At 41.4% G+C, this 15,922-nt stretch overlaps 2 protein-coding genes across 2 annotated transcripts in view; both read right to left on the reverse strand.

Annotated features, from left to right (window-relative positions):
- Nucleotides 1-15,922, reverse strand: part of LOC115210476 (protein mono-ADP-ribosyltransferase PARP14-like) — a 195,736-nt gene that overhangs the window by 54,581 nt on the left and 125,233 nt on the right. The window contains exon 5 of the mRNA XM_036508664.1: nt 1,374-1,433. Within this exon, the coding sequence (XP_036364557.1) occupies nt 1,374-1,433 (60 nt within the window). The remainder of the gene's footprint in view (nt 1-1,373; nt 1,434-15,922) is intronic.
- The window catches only part of LOC115210484 (protein mono-ADP-ribosyltransferase PARP14-like), a 303,268-nt gene that overhangs the window by 7,065 nt on the left and 280,281 nt on the right, over nt 1-15,922 (reverse strand). The window lies entirely within an intron of this gene.

Raw genomic sequence — 15,922 nt, forward strand, 5'->3', positions numbered from 1 at the left:
CATGCCGGTGGCACATAAAAAGCACCATCCGAACATGATCAACACCAAGAGTGCTTGACTGGGCACTGTGCTGGTGGCACATAATGCACACCATCTAAACATCACTAATGCCAGTAACCACTGACTGGCTTTTGTGCTGGTGGCACATAAAAAGCACTGTCTGAACGTGATCGATGTCAGGCCTGTATGACTGGCTTCTGTGCCGGTGGCATGTAAAAAGCACCCACTACACTCTTAGAGTAGTTGGCGCTAGGAAGGACATCCAGCTGTAGAAACTCTGCCAGATCAAGATTGGAGCCTGGTGCAGCTGCTCGCTCTCCAAATCTCAGTAAAACCATCCAACCATGCCAGTATGGAAAACAGACGTTAAACATTGATGACAATGATGATATCATTTAAAATATTCATATTATATATAATACCTGTATGTATGTATGTATGTATGTATGTATGTATGTATACAGGCATATATACACACACATACAGACATACCAACATATTCAGTTCAAAATTATAAATAACATGAAGATGAGATGAAGAAAGGAAAATAGATATAAAAGGGGAAATAGAAATAAAAGTCTTTTACATTTCAAACATACACTCTTCTTCAAGAAGAAAAGAAAAGGAAACATAAAATGGAAAGAGAAAACAACAAATATGTCTGAATTGGATTGTCACTGCATGCTGAAATGACCAGAAGATGAAGAGGTTGCTAAAGGTATAAGTGGCAAGGGGGATAACTGTGTACCTGTTATCTGGGTGTGTGAGCATGTAAATCCTTGCATGAGATGAATGTGTGTGTGTATATGCTGTGTATTTGCATGTCTGTATATGTGTGTGTCTGTATAACATTATGTGACATGTGTGTGTGTGTGTGTTGTGTCAAACTGGATAGAGGTGTTTGGTGGAAGATGGGTGGGGAAAGTGGTAGGTGTTGGGAAGTGTAGGTGTGTTATGACATAGTTGCTGTTATAAGCATGTGGATGGGTAGCATGAGGGGTGGGTGGGTGCTATTGTGGGCGAAGAAGAGGAGAAGGAGTGAGTGCGTGTGGATGTGTGTACATGCTGTTTGAATGTGTTGGTGGGTGTGTGGTGTTGGGTAATGAGTTCACTGCACGGTGTAGAGTAGGTGTGTGTGTGTGGGTGGGTAGATGTTGAGGGGACACTGGGAATGTAAAAGGTGGATGGTGTGTGTGTGGTGTGTGTGAAATCCACTCCCAAGGCTTTGGCCAAACACTGACCTAAAGCAGAAGACACTTGTCCAAAATGCTGTGAGTGGAATTGAACCTGAAACCACATGGTCAGGAAGCAAGCTTCTCATCCACACTTGGATCTAAAAAGAAACATTAACTATAAAAAATGGTATTACTAACCTTTCTGTACAATGGCTGCAGCAACTCCTCCCCTGTGTTCCCGTCTGCCATTTGCAGCATCTGTGTCCAGAGTCGTGATGTCACCTTCCCTCAACACTATTTCACAGTTCTTATAATCAACATTAACTATTTCTTCTATAAATATTTCCATTTTCCTAATTTGCTCTTGTGTTCCTTCCAGGTGTAACTTATTATCTTTGAGACACACATTCTTAATTTTATTTTTCGCACCAAAGTCATTGATTTCTTGTTCTTTGAACTCTTTAAGAAAGAGGAAATGTTCAAGAGGCATCGATATATAAGATTCATAAGTTAAAGATTGCTCAAAGTTATCAATTTTGCTTTTTATATCATTAACTACAAAATCAACAGCAACAATAGAATTTTCTCCAATAAAATGGGAATCTGGAAACTCTTCTTTTAGACTTTCAACAAATGTCAGCCACTTTCCATGATTTGGAGTATCCTTAATTTTGTCCACAAAATCCAGTGTATTGGCAACAAAAGTTTCTTTCATGATTTCTTCCAGAAGTGAAAGATGTGTTTTATCACTTGCATAAAGTATTACTGAATCACCATCACCCGTTTCCCATGAACCGATACATTTCTTGTTTCTCAGTTTTACATCAAGATATTCTTTCACTGTTTTTTTATTTATGATCATTCCAGTATTTAAAGGCAAAGGCAATTCAGATTTAACCATTGATTGAAGAATTTTATACATATACTTGTGACAAGTAGCTACTTCAGAATACTGGCCTTCAAAAATAACTTTGTTACCATGAATCCTGACTTGTAGACCTTCAAATTGTCCTTCTGCCAGCTCAAAAAATCTGTGACCAGATAGAATACGTCTTTCATGAATATTTAAATTAAACTCACATTTCCTTCTAAGATTATCCAAAAGTCTGTTTTTCATTTTAATCACATTACTTTTATCAAATCCCAAAATATTAGCTTGGAAATTCCGGTTATCAAAAAAAAAATACATCTTATCCTCTTCACTTTTAAATGTTCTAGCAACATCTTCAAATATATCGGTTGGAACATCAATAATTTCAACAATAATGGAATATAATAACTCTTCCAAACATTGTTCAATTTGCTCAGAATTTTCTTCAGAATATTTTAATTTCAGTGTATTATTCTTGGAATCTTTCCATATTACTTCAGCCCATTTCTTTAATTTGTCACAAACTATGATTTTATGTTTCTTTAAAAAGGTCAGATAGAACTTGGAAGGTAGTGAATAGTCATGGACTTGCTGTCTTGAAATGGTATTTTCTTCAGGTGGTTCCCAGAATGGTTGAACATCTAACTTCACACCTTCCAGTCGATGTTGCATTCTACAAACGTCCAGCACAACTAAATTATGCAAAAAATAAAAAGATAAAATAATGTCGTTAGTGAGGGATTAGGGGTGAGCTGGGGAGTTCAGTGGGTAAAGACAGAAAATTATTCGAAGACAAAGTTATATGTTATTATTATAATAAATTAGCAAAAACAAAAAAATATAACCAACATTTAACACATACTAAATAAACACTATCTCTATTAATTATAATAAATACTAGAAACATCACAGGAATGGTTTCAAATTTTGGCACAAGGCCAGCAATTTCAGGGGAGTGGCTAAGTCAATTACGTCAACCCCAGTGCTCAACTGGTACTTATTGTATTGACCATAAACATCACTGGAATATTGGTTTCAAATTTTGGCACAAGGCCAGCAATTTCAGGAGGGTGACTAAGTCAATTACATCAACCCCAGTGCTCAACTGGTACTTATTGTATTGACCATAAACATCACTGGAATGTTGGTTTCAAATTTTGGCACAAGGCCAGCAATTTCAGGAGAGTGACTAAGTCAATTACATCAACCCCAGTGCTCAACTGGTACTTATTTTATTAACCATAAACATCACTGGAATTTTGCTTTCAAATTTTGGCACAAGGCCAGCAATTTCAGGAGGGTGACTAAGTCAATTACATCAACCCCAGTGCTCAACTGGTACTTATTTTATTTACCATAAACATCACTGGAGTTTTGGTTTCAAATTTTGGCACAAGACCAGCAATTTCAGGAGAATGGCTAAGTCAATTCCATCAACCCCAGTGCTCAACTGGTACTTATTTTATTGACCATAAACATCACTGGAGTTTTGGTTTCAAATTTTGGCACAAGGCCAGCAATTTCAGGAAAGTGTCTAAGTCAATTACATCAACCCCAGTGCTCAACTGCTACTTATTTTATTGACCATAAACATCACTGGAATTTTGGTTTCAAATTTTGGCACAAGGCCAGCGTTTTCAGGGGAGTGGCAAAGTCAATTACATCAACCCCAGTGCTCAACTGGTACTTATTTTATTGACCATAAACATCACTGGAATTTTGCTTTCAAATTTTGGCACAAGACCAGCAATTTCAGGAGAGTGGCTAAGTCAATTACATCAACCCCAGTGCTCAACTGGTACTTATTGTATTGACCATAAACATCACTGGAATATTCGTTTCAAATTTTGGCACAAGACCAGCAAATTCAGGAGAGTGGCTAAGTCAATTACATCAACCCCAGTGCTCAACTGGTACTTATTTTATTGACCATAAACATCACTGGAATATTGGTTTCAAATTTTGGCACAAGGCCAGCAATTTCAGGAGTGTGTCTAAGTCAATTACATCAACCCCAGTGCTCAACTGGTACTTATTTTATTGACCATAAACATCACTGGAATATTGGTTTCAAATTTTGGCACAAGGCCAGCAATTTCAGGAGAGTGGCTAAGTCAATTACATCAACCCCAGTGCTCAACTGGTACTTATTTTATTGACCATAAACATCACTGGAATATTGGTTTCAAATTTTGGCACAAGACCAGCAAATTCAGGAGAGTGGCTAAGTCAATTACATCAACCCCAGTGCTCAACTGGTACTTATTGTATTGACCATAAACATCACTGGAATATTGGTTTCAAATTTTGGCACAAGGCCAGCAATTTCAGGAGAGTGTCTAAGTCAATTACATCAACACCAGTGCTCAACTGCTACTTATTTTATTGACCATAAACATCACTGGAATATTGGTTTCAAATTTTGGCACAAGACCAGCAAATTCAGGAGAGTGGCTAAGTCAATTACATCAACCCCAGTGCTCAACTGGTACTTATTTTATTGACCATAAACATCACTGGAATATTGGTTTCAAATTTTGGCACAAGGCCTGCAATTTCAGGAGAGTGTCTAAGTCAATTACATCAACACCAGTGCTCAACTGGTACTTATTGTATTGACCATAAACATCACTGGAATATTGGTTTCAAATTTTGGCACAAGGCCAGCAATTTCAGGAGAGTGTCTAAGTCAATTACATCAACACCAGTGCTCAACTGGTACTTATTTTATTGACCATAAACATCACTGGAATATTGGTTTCAAATTTTGGCACAAGACCAGCAAATTCAGGAGAGTGGCTAAGTCATTACATCAACCCCAGTGCTCAACTGGTACTTATTTTATTGACCATAACATCACTGGAATATTGGTTTCAAATTTTGGCACAAGGCCAGCAATTTCAGGAGTGTGTCTAAGTCAATTACATCAACCCCAGTGCTCAACTGGTACTTATTTTATTGACCATAAACATCACTGGAATATTGGTTTCAAATTTTGGCACAAGGCCAGCAATTTCAGGAGAGTGGCTAAGTCAATTACATCAACCCCAGTGCTCAACTGGTACTTATTTTATTGACCATAAACATCACTGGAATATTGGTTTCAAATTTTGGCACAAGACCAGCAAATTCAGGAGAGTGGCTAAGTCAATTACATCAACCCCAGTGCTCAACTGGTACTTATTGTATTGACCATAACATCACTGGAATATTGGTTTCAAATTTTGGCACAAGGCCTGCAATTTCAGGAGAGTGTCTAAGTCAATTACATCAACACCAGTGCTCAACTGCTACTTATTTTATTGACCATAAACATCACTGGAATATTGGTTTCAAATTTTGGCACAAGACCAGCAAATTCAGGAGAGTGGCTAAGTCAATTACATCAACCCCAGTGCTCAACTGGTACTTATTTTATTGACCATAAACATCACTGGAATATTGGTTTCAAATTTTGGCACAAGGCCTGCAATTTCAGGAGAGTGTCTAAGTCAATTACATCAACACCAGTGCTCAACTGGTACTTATTGTATTGACCATAAACATCACTGGAATATTGGTTTCAAATTTTGGCACAAGGCCAGCAATTTCAGGAGAGTGTCTAAGTCAATTACATCAACACCAGTGCTCAACTGGTACTTATTTTATTGACCATAAACATCACTGGAATATTGGTTTCAAATTTTGGCACAAGACCAGCAAATTCAGGAGAGTGGCTAAGTCAATTACATCAACCCCAGTGCTCAACTGCTACTTATATTATTGACCATAAACATCACTGGAATTTTGCTTTCAAATTTTGGCACAAGACCAGCAATTTCAGGAGAGTGGCTAAGTCAATTACATCAACCCCAGTGCTCAACTGCTACTTATTTTATTGACCATAAACATCACTGGAATTTTGCTTTCAAATTTTGGCACAAGACCAGCAATTTCAGGAGAGTGGCTAAGTCAATTACATCAACCCCAGTGCTCAACTGGTACTTATTTTATTGACCATAAACATCACTGGAATTTTGCTTTCAAATTTTGGCACAAGACCAGCAATTTCAGGAGAGTGGCTAAGTCAATTACATCAACCCCAGTGCTCAACTGCTACTTATTTTATTGACCATAAACATCACTGGAATATTGGTTTCAAATTTTGGCACAAGGCCAGCAATTTCAGGAGAGTGGCTAAGTCAATTACATCAACCCCAGTGCTCAACTGGTACTTATTTTATTAACCATAAACATCACTGGAATTTTGGTTTCAAATTTTGGCACAAGGCCAGCAATTTCAGGAGAGTGTCTAAGTCAATTACATCAACCCCAGTACTCAACTGGTATTTATTTTATTGACCACTAACATCACTGGAATTTTGCTTTCAAATATTGGCAGAAGGCCAGCAATTTCAGGAGAGTGTCTAAGTCAATTACATCAACACCAGTGCTCAACTGGTACTTATTGTATTGACCATAAACATCACTGGAATATTGGTTTCAAATTTTGGCACAAGGCCAGCAATTTCAGGAGAGTGTCTAAGTCAATTACATCAACACCAGTGCTCAACTGGTACTTATTTTATTGACCATAAACATCACTGGAATATTGGTTTCAAATTTTGGCACAAGACCAGCAAATTCAGGAGAGTGGCTAAGTCAATTACATCAACCCCAGTGCTCAACTGCTACTTATTTTATTGACCATAAACATCACTGGAATTTTGCTTTCAAATTTTGGCACAAGACCAGCAATTTCAGGAGAGTGGCTAAGTCAATTACATCAACCCCAGTGCTCAACTGGTACTTATTTTATTGACCATAAACCTCACTGGAATTTTGCTTTCAAATTTTGGCACAAGACCAGCAATTTCAGGAGAGTGGCTAAGTCAATTACATCAACCCCAGTGCTCAACTGCTACTTATTTTATTGACCATAAACATCACTGGAATTTTGCTTTCAAATTTTGGCACAAGACCAGCAATTTCAGGAGAGTGGCTAAGTCAATTACATCAACCCCAGTGCTCAACTGCTACTTATTTTATTGACCATAAACATCACTGGAATTTTGCTTTCAAATTTTGGCACAAGACCAGCAATTTCAGGAGAGTGGCTAAGTCAATTACATCAACCCCAGTGCTCAACTGCTACTTATTTTATTGACCATAAACATCACTGGAATATTGGTTTCAAATTTTGGCACAAGGCCAGCAATTTCAGGAGAGTGGCTAAGTCAATTACATCAACCCCAGTGCTCAACTTGTACTTATTTTATTAACCATAAACATCACTGGAATTTTGGTTTCAAATTTTGGCACAAGGCCAGCAATTTCAGGAGAGTGTCTAAGTCAATTACATCAACCCCAGTACTCAACTGGTATTTATTTTATTGACCACTAACATCACTGGAATTTTGCTTTCAAATATTGGCACAAGGCCAGCAATTTCAGGAGAGTGTCTAAGTCAATTACATCAACCCCAGAGCCCAATTGGTATTTATTTTATTGACCATAAACATCACTGGAATATTAGTTTCAAATTTTGGCACAAGGCCAGCAATTTCAGGAGAGAGTCTAAGTCAATTGCATCAACCCCAGTGCTCAACTGGTACTTATTTTATTGACCATAAACATGACTGGAATTTCTGATATCAAGATTAACTGCACATGACCTTGTAGTTTTCCAGAGGTTATTCATTCAGAGATGCACATATCATCTGCCAACAAGGAATATGGTAAACTGGTTGAGGTCAAACAACTGACAAATAAATGTGTGATAATAAGCAGAATATTTGCTGAAGCTCATCTTTTATATCAAAAGAAAACAACGCACTTGTTAACACTTCCAATCAAATAAGATCAAATGCCACAATAAACATTACCTTATTATTAACGTTATTATCATTATTATTTTTGTTGTTTTTGTTATTGTTGTTGTCCTTATTGCTGTTGTTGTTGTTATAATTATCATTAGAGCAGTGCATGCCATCAAAGTGATACTGGGGTAAAATATATGAAGCCCAGTATACCCATCATGACTACCCGTCTGATAAGAGTACACCAGGCACATGCATCACAACCATATGTGCATGACATGGTGATCTCATATGAAGATAAACAGCACATGACCTTGCAGGTGGGGCCCAGTTAGAATTTTCTTCAGGTCGAGTAACCCATCCCGTTCAAAAGGTCCCTGAATAAGGATTGTTTATGGATGTGGAGTGAACCACCCATGTTTCCAAAAGTGAATTATCCAAACCCCAAAGAATCCCTCTCAACACATGGCTATGATGCTCCCCAACTACTTCTGCTTGTGATCAGAGATGCACATATCGTCAGCCACTAAGGGACATGGTCAACTGGTTAAGGTCAAACAATTGACAAGCAAATCTGTGGTATTGAGCAGAATATTTGCTGTAGTCCATCTTTTATACCAAGACAAAACAATGTACATGATAACACTTCCAATCAGTTAAGATCAGAAGCCATGAGAGCCACTGCCTGGGACTGCATCAGGGCATTTATTATTATTATTATTGTTATTATTATTATTATTATTATTATCATCATTATTATTTCCATCATCATCTTTCAGTTCTGCCAAGTGCCTTCCTGACACCTAGGGCAGAGAAACACACAGTATACATCAGTAGGCAATTAAAATAAACACGCTAACTCATTCATTTACAAAGTCATGTGATAGAGAAAAAGGAGAAAAAAGACAGAGAAAAAATAAAAAAATAAAAAAGTAAACAGGGAAAATAAAGGGGAAAAAAGAAAGAAAATTCACAGCAACGATGCTCTTCTTAATACGTGTGACCAGTTACCAGTTAAGACAATCTTTTGCACTTCCTGCATGGATGGTAAGCCAGGGATCATTCTTAAATAATTTTCAGTTCCTGTTTTGATCATTCCAACTGCTCCTACAATCACTGGTATTGTAGCCATCTTGAGATGCGACATCTTTTTGATTTCAATCAGCAGATCTTTATATTTTCTGAGTTTATCAAATTCTTTTGCTGAGACATCATAGTCACAAAGTACGCTCACATCAATCAGTAAACAGACTTTATTGTTTTGGTCTTTCACAACAATTTCTGGTTTATTAGCTTTGATGGTCACATCTGTACATACTGGGAAGTCCCAAAGAATCGTTACATTTTCTCCCTCTCTAACAGCCTCAGGGTGGTGCCTGTACCATTTGTCAGCAATTTTGATTTTATGATACTGATACATTATCCAAAGTAGATACTGGTCGACACTGTCATTTCTTGATTTATACTCTACTGGTGCTAAATCCTTACACCCAGAGATTAGGTGGTCCACTGTTTCAATCCCATCCTTACAGTATAGGCACTTTTAGTCTAAACAATTTTTCATCACATTGGCTTGATAGTTCTGCGTCAATAAGTTCTGCTCTTGGACAGCCAAGATAAAGCCTTCACTCTCTGCCGTTAGCCCTGAGCTCCCTAGCCACTGATGGGTGTGCTTCTGGTCTATATCAGCTTGTTTGCTATGGGCCACATATTTGCCATGCTGAGCATTTTGTTCTGACCTAGCATCCAATTGTTCAAGCGCGTTTTGCTTTGCTCTTCATTTCACCTTCTTTGCAACTACAGTTGCTGCACATCCCTCATGCAGTTCAACCAGGGTATTATGTATAAACTCGCTTGAAACATTTTTTACTCTCCTTCATAATAGAATATAGCTTCTTTTGTCTTTCATGGTTTCAACCAGCTTCAGCATCTAGTTGTTAGATGTTTCAAGATGTTTCACCAATCATTATTATTATTATTATTATTATTATTATTATTATTATTAAGGTGGTGAGCTAGCAGAATCATTAGCACACTGGGCAGAATGCTTAGCAGTATTTCATATGTCACTAAGTTCTGAGTTTAAATTCCACTGAGGTTGACTTTGCCTTTCATCCTTTTGGGGTTGATAAATTAAGTAACAGTGAAACACTGGGATAAATGTAAGTGACTAGTAATCCCTCCCTTCCAAACGTGATCTCCCTTCTAGCAAAATTCTAAATTATTTTTCTTATTATTATTAAGTGGGCGAGCTACAACTGTTAACATGCTGAGTGAAATGGTTGGTGGCATTTCATCCATTTTTATGTTCTGGGTTCAAATGTCCACTGTGGTTGAATTTGTCTTTCATCATTTCAGGGTTCATTTTGTACACCATTATGACAAATGTGGTTACAGTCGTCATCGTCATCATCGTTCAACATCCACTTTCCATGCTAGCATGAGTTGGATGATTTGACTGAGGGCTGGCGAACCAGATGGCTGAGCCAGGCTTCAATCTGATCTGGCAGTGTTTCAACAGCTGGATGCCCTTCCTAACACCAACCATTCTGAGAGTGTAGTGGGTGCTTTTATGTGCCACCAGCACGAGGGCCAGTCAGGTGGTACTGGCATCAGCCATGCTCAAATGGTGTTTTATGTCCAATGAAAGAATGGTACGCATAAGTGGGCTGGTTACACCCCTGGCATAGGCCATGAGGTTATGGTCTCACATGGCTTGCCAGGTCTTCTCAAGCACATCATATTTCCAAAGTTCTTGGACACTAGTCATTGCCTAGGTGAGGCCTAATGTTCGAAGGTCGTGCTTCACCACCTCATTCCAGGTCTTCCTGGGTCTACCTCTTCCACAGGTTCCCTCAACCGCTTGGGTGTGGCACTTTTTCACCCAGCTATCTTCATCCATTCTCACCACATGACCATACCAGTGTAATTGTCTCTCTTGTACATCACAACTGATGCTTCTTATGTCCAATGTTTCTCTCAAGGTACTTACAATCTGTCGAGTATGCACACTGACATTACACATCCATCGGAGCATACTGGCTTCATTCCTTGTGAGCTTATGCATGTCCTCAGCAGTCATGGCCCATGTTTCACTGCCATGTAGGATGGCTGTTTGTACACATGCATCATACAGTCTAACTTTTACTCTGAGCGAGAGGCCCTTTGTCACCAGCAGAGGTAAGAGCTCTCTGAACTTTGCCCAGGCTACACTTTCAGCACATCCTCCCCTGCTACTGACTTGGTCGCCTAGGTAATGGAAGCTATCAACTACTTCTAGTTTTTCTCCCTAGAAGTTGTTCTCTGCACAATTTCAGTGTTATTTATAGCTCCCGAGCATCTGTCACATACAAAAGCTATCCTCCCAATTAGCCTTCCTTTGATATTGCTGCACCTCTTATGGGTCCATAGCTTACACTGGGTACATCTTATAGAGTTTCTACCTATGCCTTTTCTACAGATTGAGCAGGGCCATCTACATGAAGGGATTTGTGGTTTGCCTGCCTTCCTACTAATTCAAGACAGGATACCTCTGGGAGCTCCTCTATGCTGACGACCTTGCTCTAATTGCTGAGTCACTATCAGAACTAGAGGAGAAGTTTCAGGTGTGGAAACAAGGATTAGAATTGAGCTAAAACCAAAGTCCTACGTAGGAAGGCAGGCAAACCACAAATCCCTTCATGTAGATGGCCCTGCTCAATCTGTAGAAAAGGCGTAGGTAGAAACTCTATAGCTGACACTGCCAGATATTTTGAGCATCTCTGCAGTAATTCCTGATGGGCCAAGGGCTTTCCCTGTCTTCATACTTTTAATTTCTTTATCTACCAAGATACTCTCAACTTGGATAGCTGGTCCCTCTGTTGGGTCAACATTTGGCAGATTCTCTTTCTCCCATTCATTCTCTTTATTCAGCAACCTTTGTTAGTGGCATCTCCAAACCTCTCTCTTTGCGCCTCATTTAGTGCAAGTAAACCACCATTCATGCGAACACATTTCTCTCCTAAAACATCACGATTCTCTCTCACACACTGTCTTGCAACACAAAATACCTCAAGTCTTTGATCCTCATGGTGCAGAACATTGGCAAATTTTTTCTTACCTGCTTCTTATCTGAAGTTAGTATTGCAAACCATAAGATCATTTGCATCATAGAACTCCAGCAGCCTGGTTCCCTCCTCATTGCAGGAAACAAAACCATAGCCTCCATGAATGCCATGGAAGCCCCCGACATGTTGTCCAACATGTCCATTGAAGTCACCAGCCACAAAGAGAAGGTCTCTGTCATTCGTCAACGAGGTAGTCTGCAGTAGCGCGTCATAGAATCGGTCTTTCTGTCCATCGGGTAGCCCCCGGCTGAGGAGCATAGGCCGATATAATTGTTGCTAATCCATGATGAAGCACTAATCTAATCTTAAGAATTCTGTCACATACTCTGACTACCTCAATTACCTTATCTACCCATTTCTCCGCAAGAAGTAAACCCACGTCCCCGACCCTGACAGTGTTCCCTACCCACTTGTACTTGTGTTCTTTGCCTGTGAGGAACCTTGCAGAACCTCCTCTCCACCTTACTTCTTGGATGCAGCACATATCGACACATCTCCGTTCAAGCATTTCAACAATCTCATCAGACCTACCTTTCAGTGTGCCAACGTTGAAAGTGTCAACTCTAAGGGTATGAGGGATATGGGCCCGTGAGACCCTGGGATGGGGGACAGCAGCATCATGTACGTGGAAATAAAGCTCACATTTGGCAGAATTCATAAACAAACAATAGCCTTCAATTCAACCTGCATGACACTACCTTTTCATATTTTCCACTATATGATCCCTACCTTATATATGAGATAACCCTAAGTAATGGTGGGGATGGTGTAAAGCCTTTAGAAGTGTTCATGGGAGACAACAAAAAGGATAGGAACGATAGGAACTTCCGGTAGTGGTGGAGGGGTGGAATCTTGGTTGTACCGCGAACTAGCAAATTTAGACGAGAGCATCATCTGGATACGCATTCCTTCAGAGGAGGTAAAAAAAAAATATTTAGTATGGGAATCCAAGCACATGCACTAGTTTATCTAGGGTGGCGGTGGTGGAAGAAGTCTTGGAAAAGAGAGTGGTAATCGAAAGAGAGACAGAGACAGAGTGAGGCTGAGAGAGAGACACAGTGAAGTCGAGAGTGAGACAGAGTGAAGCCGAGAGGGGGACAGATTGAGGTTGAGAGAGAGACAAATTGTGGGGGAGGCTGAGACAGAGTGAAGCCAAGAGAGAGACAGAGTGAGGTTGAGACAGAGACAAAGTGAGGCCGAGCGAGAGACAGAGTGAGGCCGAGAGTGAGAAAGCCGATAGAGAGACAGAGACAGAGTGAAGTCGAGACAGAGAGAAGCCGAGAGTGAAAAAGAGTGAGGTTGAGCGAGAGACAGAGGGAGGCCGAGAGAGAGACAGAATGAAGCCGAGAGGGGGACAGAGTGAGGTTGAGAGAGAGACAGAGTGAAGTCGAGACTGAGACAGAGTGAAGCTGAGAGAGAGAGACAGAGTGAAGTCGAGAGTGAGACAGTGTGAAGCCGAGTGAGAGACAAAGTGAAGCCGAGAGTGAGAAAGAGGTTGAGAGAGAGACAAAGTGAGGCCAAGAGTGAGAAAGCCGATAGAGAGACAGAAACAGAGTGATGTTGAGACAGAGACAAAGTGAGGCTGAGAGAGAGAGACAGAGTGAAGTCGAGAGTGAGACAGAGTGAAGTCGAGACTGAGACAGAGTGAAGCCGAGAGAGAGAGACAGAGTGAAGTCGAGAGTGAGACAGTGTGAAGCCGAGTGAGAGACAAAGTGAAGCCGAGAGTGAGAAAGAGGTTGAGAGAGAGACAAAGTGAGGCCAAGAGTGAGAAAGCCGATAGAGAGACAGAAACAGAGTGATGTTGAGACAGAGACAAAGTGAGGCTGAGAGAGAGAGACAGAGTGAAGTCGAGAGTGAGACAGAGTGAAGCCAAGAGTGTGACAGAGTGAAGTTGAGACAGAGACAGAGTGAGGCCGAGAGAGAGACAGAGTGAGGCCGAGAGAGAGACAGAGTGAAGCCTAGAGCGAGACAGAGTGAGGTTGAGAGAGACAGAGTGATGCCAAAAGAGAGACAGTGTGAAGCCGAGAGAGAGACAGAGTGAAGCCGAGAGTGAGACAGAGTGAAGCCAAGAGTGTGACAGAGTGAAGTCGAGACAGAGACAGAGTGAAGCCGAGAGAGAGACAGAGTGAGGCCGAGAGTGAGAAAGCCGATAGAGAGACAGAGACAGAGTGAAGTCGAGACAGAGAGAAGCCGAGAGTGAAAAAGAGTGAGGTTGACGAGAGACAGAGAGGCGAGAGGAGAGGAGAGAGAGAGACAGAGTGATGCCGATAGGGAAATAGATTGAGGCTGAGAGAGAGACAGAGTGAAGCCGAAAGAGAGACAGAGTGAAGCCGAGAGAGAGAGACAGATGAGGCCAAGAGAGAGACAGGTGAGGGCCGAGAGAGAGACAGAGTGAAGCTGAAAGAGAGACAGAGTGAAGCCGAGAGTGAGAGAGTGAGGTTGAGAGAGAGAGACAGAGTGAGACAGAGACAGTGATGCCAAGAGAGACCGTGTGAAGCCGAGAGAGACAGAGTGAGCCGAGAGTGAGAAAGAGTGAGGTTGAGAGAGAGACAGAGTGAGACAGAGACAGTGATGCCAAGAGAGAAACAGTGTGAAGCCGAGAGAGAGACAAAGTGAAGCCGAGAGTGAGAAAGAGGTTGAGAGAGAGACAAAGTGAGGCCAAGAGTGAGAAAGCCGATAGAGAGACAGAAACAGAGTGATGTTGAGACAGAGACAAAGTGAGGCTGAGAGAGAGAGACAGAGTGAAGTCGAGAGTGTGAGACAGAGTGAAGCCAAGAGTGGACAGAGTGAAGTTGAGACAGAGACAGAGTGAGGCCGAGAGAGAGAGACAGAGTGAGGCCGAGAGAGAGACAGAGTGAAGCCTAGAGCGAGACAGAGTGAGGTGAGAGAGAGACAGAGTGATGCCCAAAAGAGAGACAGTGTGAAGCCGAGAAGAGAGACAGAGTGAAGCCGAGAGTGAGACAGAGTGAGGTGAGAGAGAGACAAAGTGTGGGGAGAGGTGAGAGACAGAGTGAGGCCGAGACAGAGACAGCGTGATGCCAAGAGGGAGTCAGAGTGAAGCCGAGAGAGAGAGGACAGAATGAGGCCAAGCGATAGACAGAGTGAAGCTGAGAGTGAGACAGAGTGAAGCCAATAGGGAGACAGAGTGAGGTTGAGAGAGAGACACAGATGAGGCTGAGAGAGAGACACAGTGAAGTCGAGAGTGAGACAGAGTGAAGCCGAGAGGGGGACAGATTGAGGTTGAGAGAGAGACAAATTGTGGGGGAGGCTGAAGTGAAGCCAAGAGAGAGACAGAGTGAGGTTGAGACAGAGACAAAGTGAGCCGAGACGATGAGTGAAAAGAGATAAGAGACGAGAGAGTCAAAGGAAGAAGCGACGAGAGTTGAGAAAGCGAGAGTGAGAGCCGAGTGAGAAAGCCGGTTAGAGATAGACAGAGACAGAGTGAAGTCGAGACAGAGAGAAGCCGAGCCGTGAAAAAGATGAGTTTGAGTGAGGAGCAGAGAGAGACAGAGCCGATGAGAGGGAAAGAATAGAGCCGGAGAGAGTGGGGGAAGAGTGTTGGGGACAGAGATGAGGTTGAGAGTGACAGAGAGACAGAGTGAGAGTCGAGACTGACAGAGGTGAAGTCTGAGAGAGAGAGACAGAGTGAAGTCGAGAGTGAGACAGTGTGAACCGATGAGAGACACAGTGAGCCGAGAGTGAGAAAGAGGTTGAGAGAGAGACAAAGTAGGTGAGAGAGAGACAAGACGAGTGAAAAGCCGATAGAGAGACAAACAGAGTGATTTTGAGACAGAGACAAAGTGAGGCTGAGAGAGAGAAGAGACGAGTGAGTCGAGAGAGTGAGACAGATGAAGTCGAGACTGAGACAGAGTGAAGCCGAGAGAGAGACAGAGTGAAGTCGAGAGTGAGACAGTGTGAAGCCGAGTGAGAGACAAAGTGAAGCCGAGAGTGAGAAAGAGGTTGAGAGAGAGA

The sequence above is a fragment of the Octopus sinensis genome, linkage group LG1, assembly GCF_006345805.1.
Source record: "Octopus sinensis linkage group LG1, ASM634580v1, whole genome shotgun sequence".
NCBI lineage: Eukaryota > Metazoa > Mollusca > Cephalopoda > Octopoda > Octopodidae > Octopus > Octopus sinensis.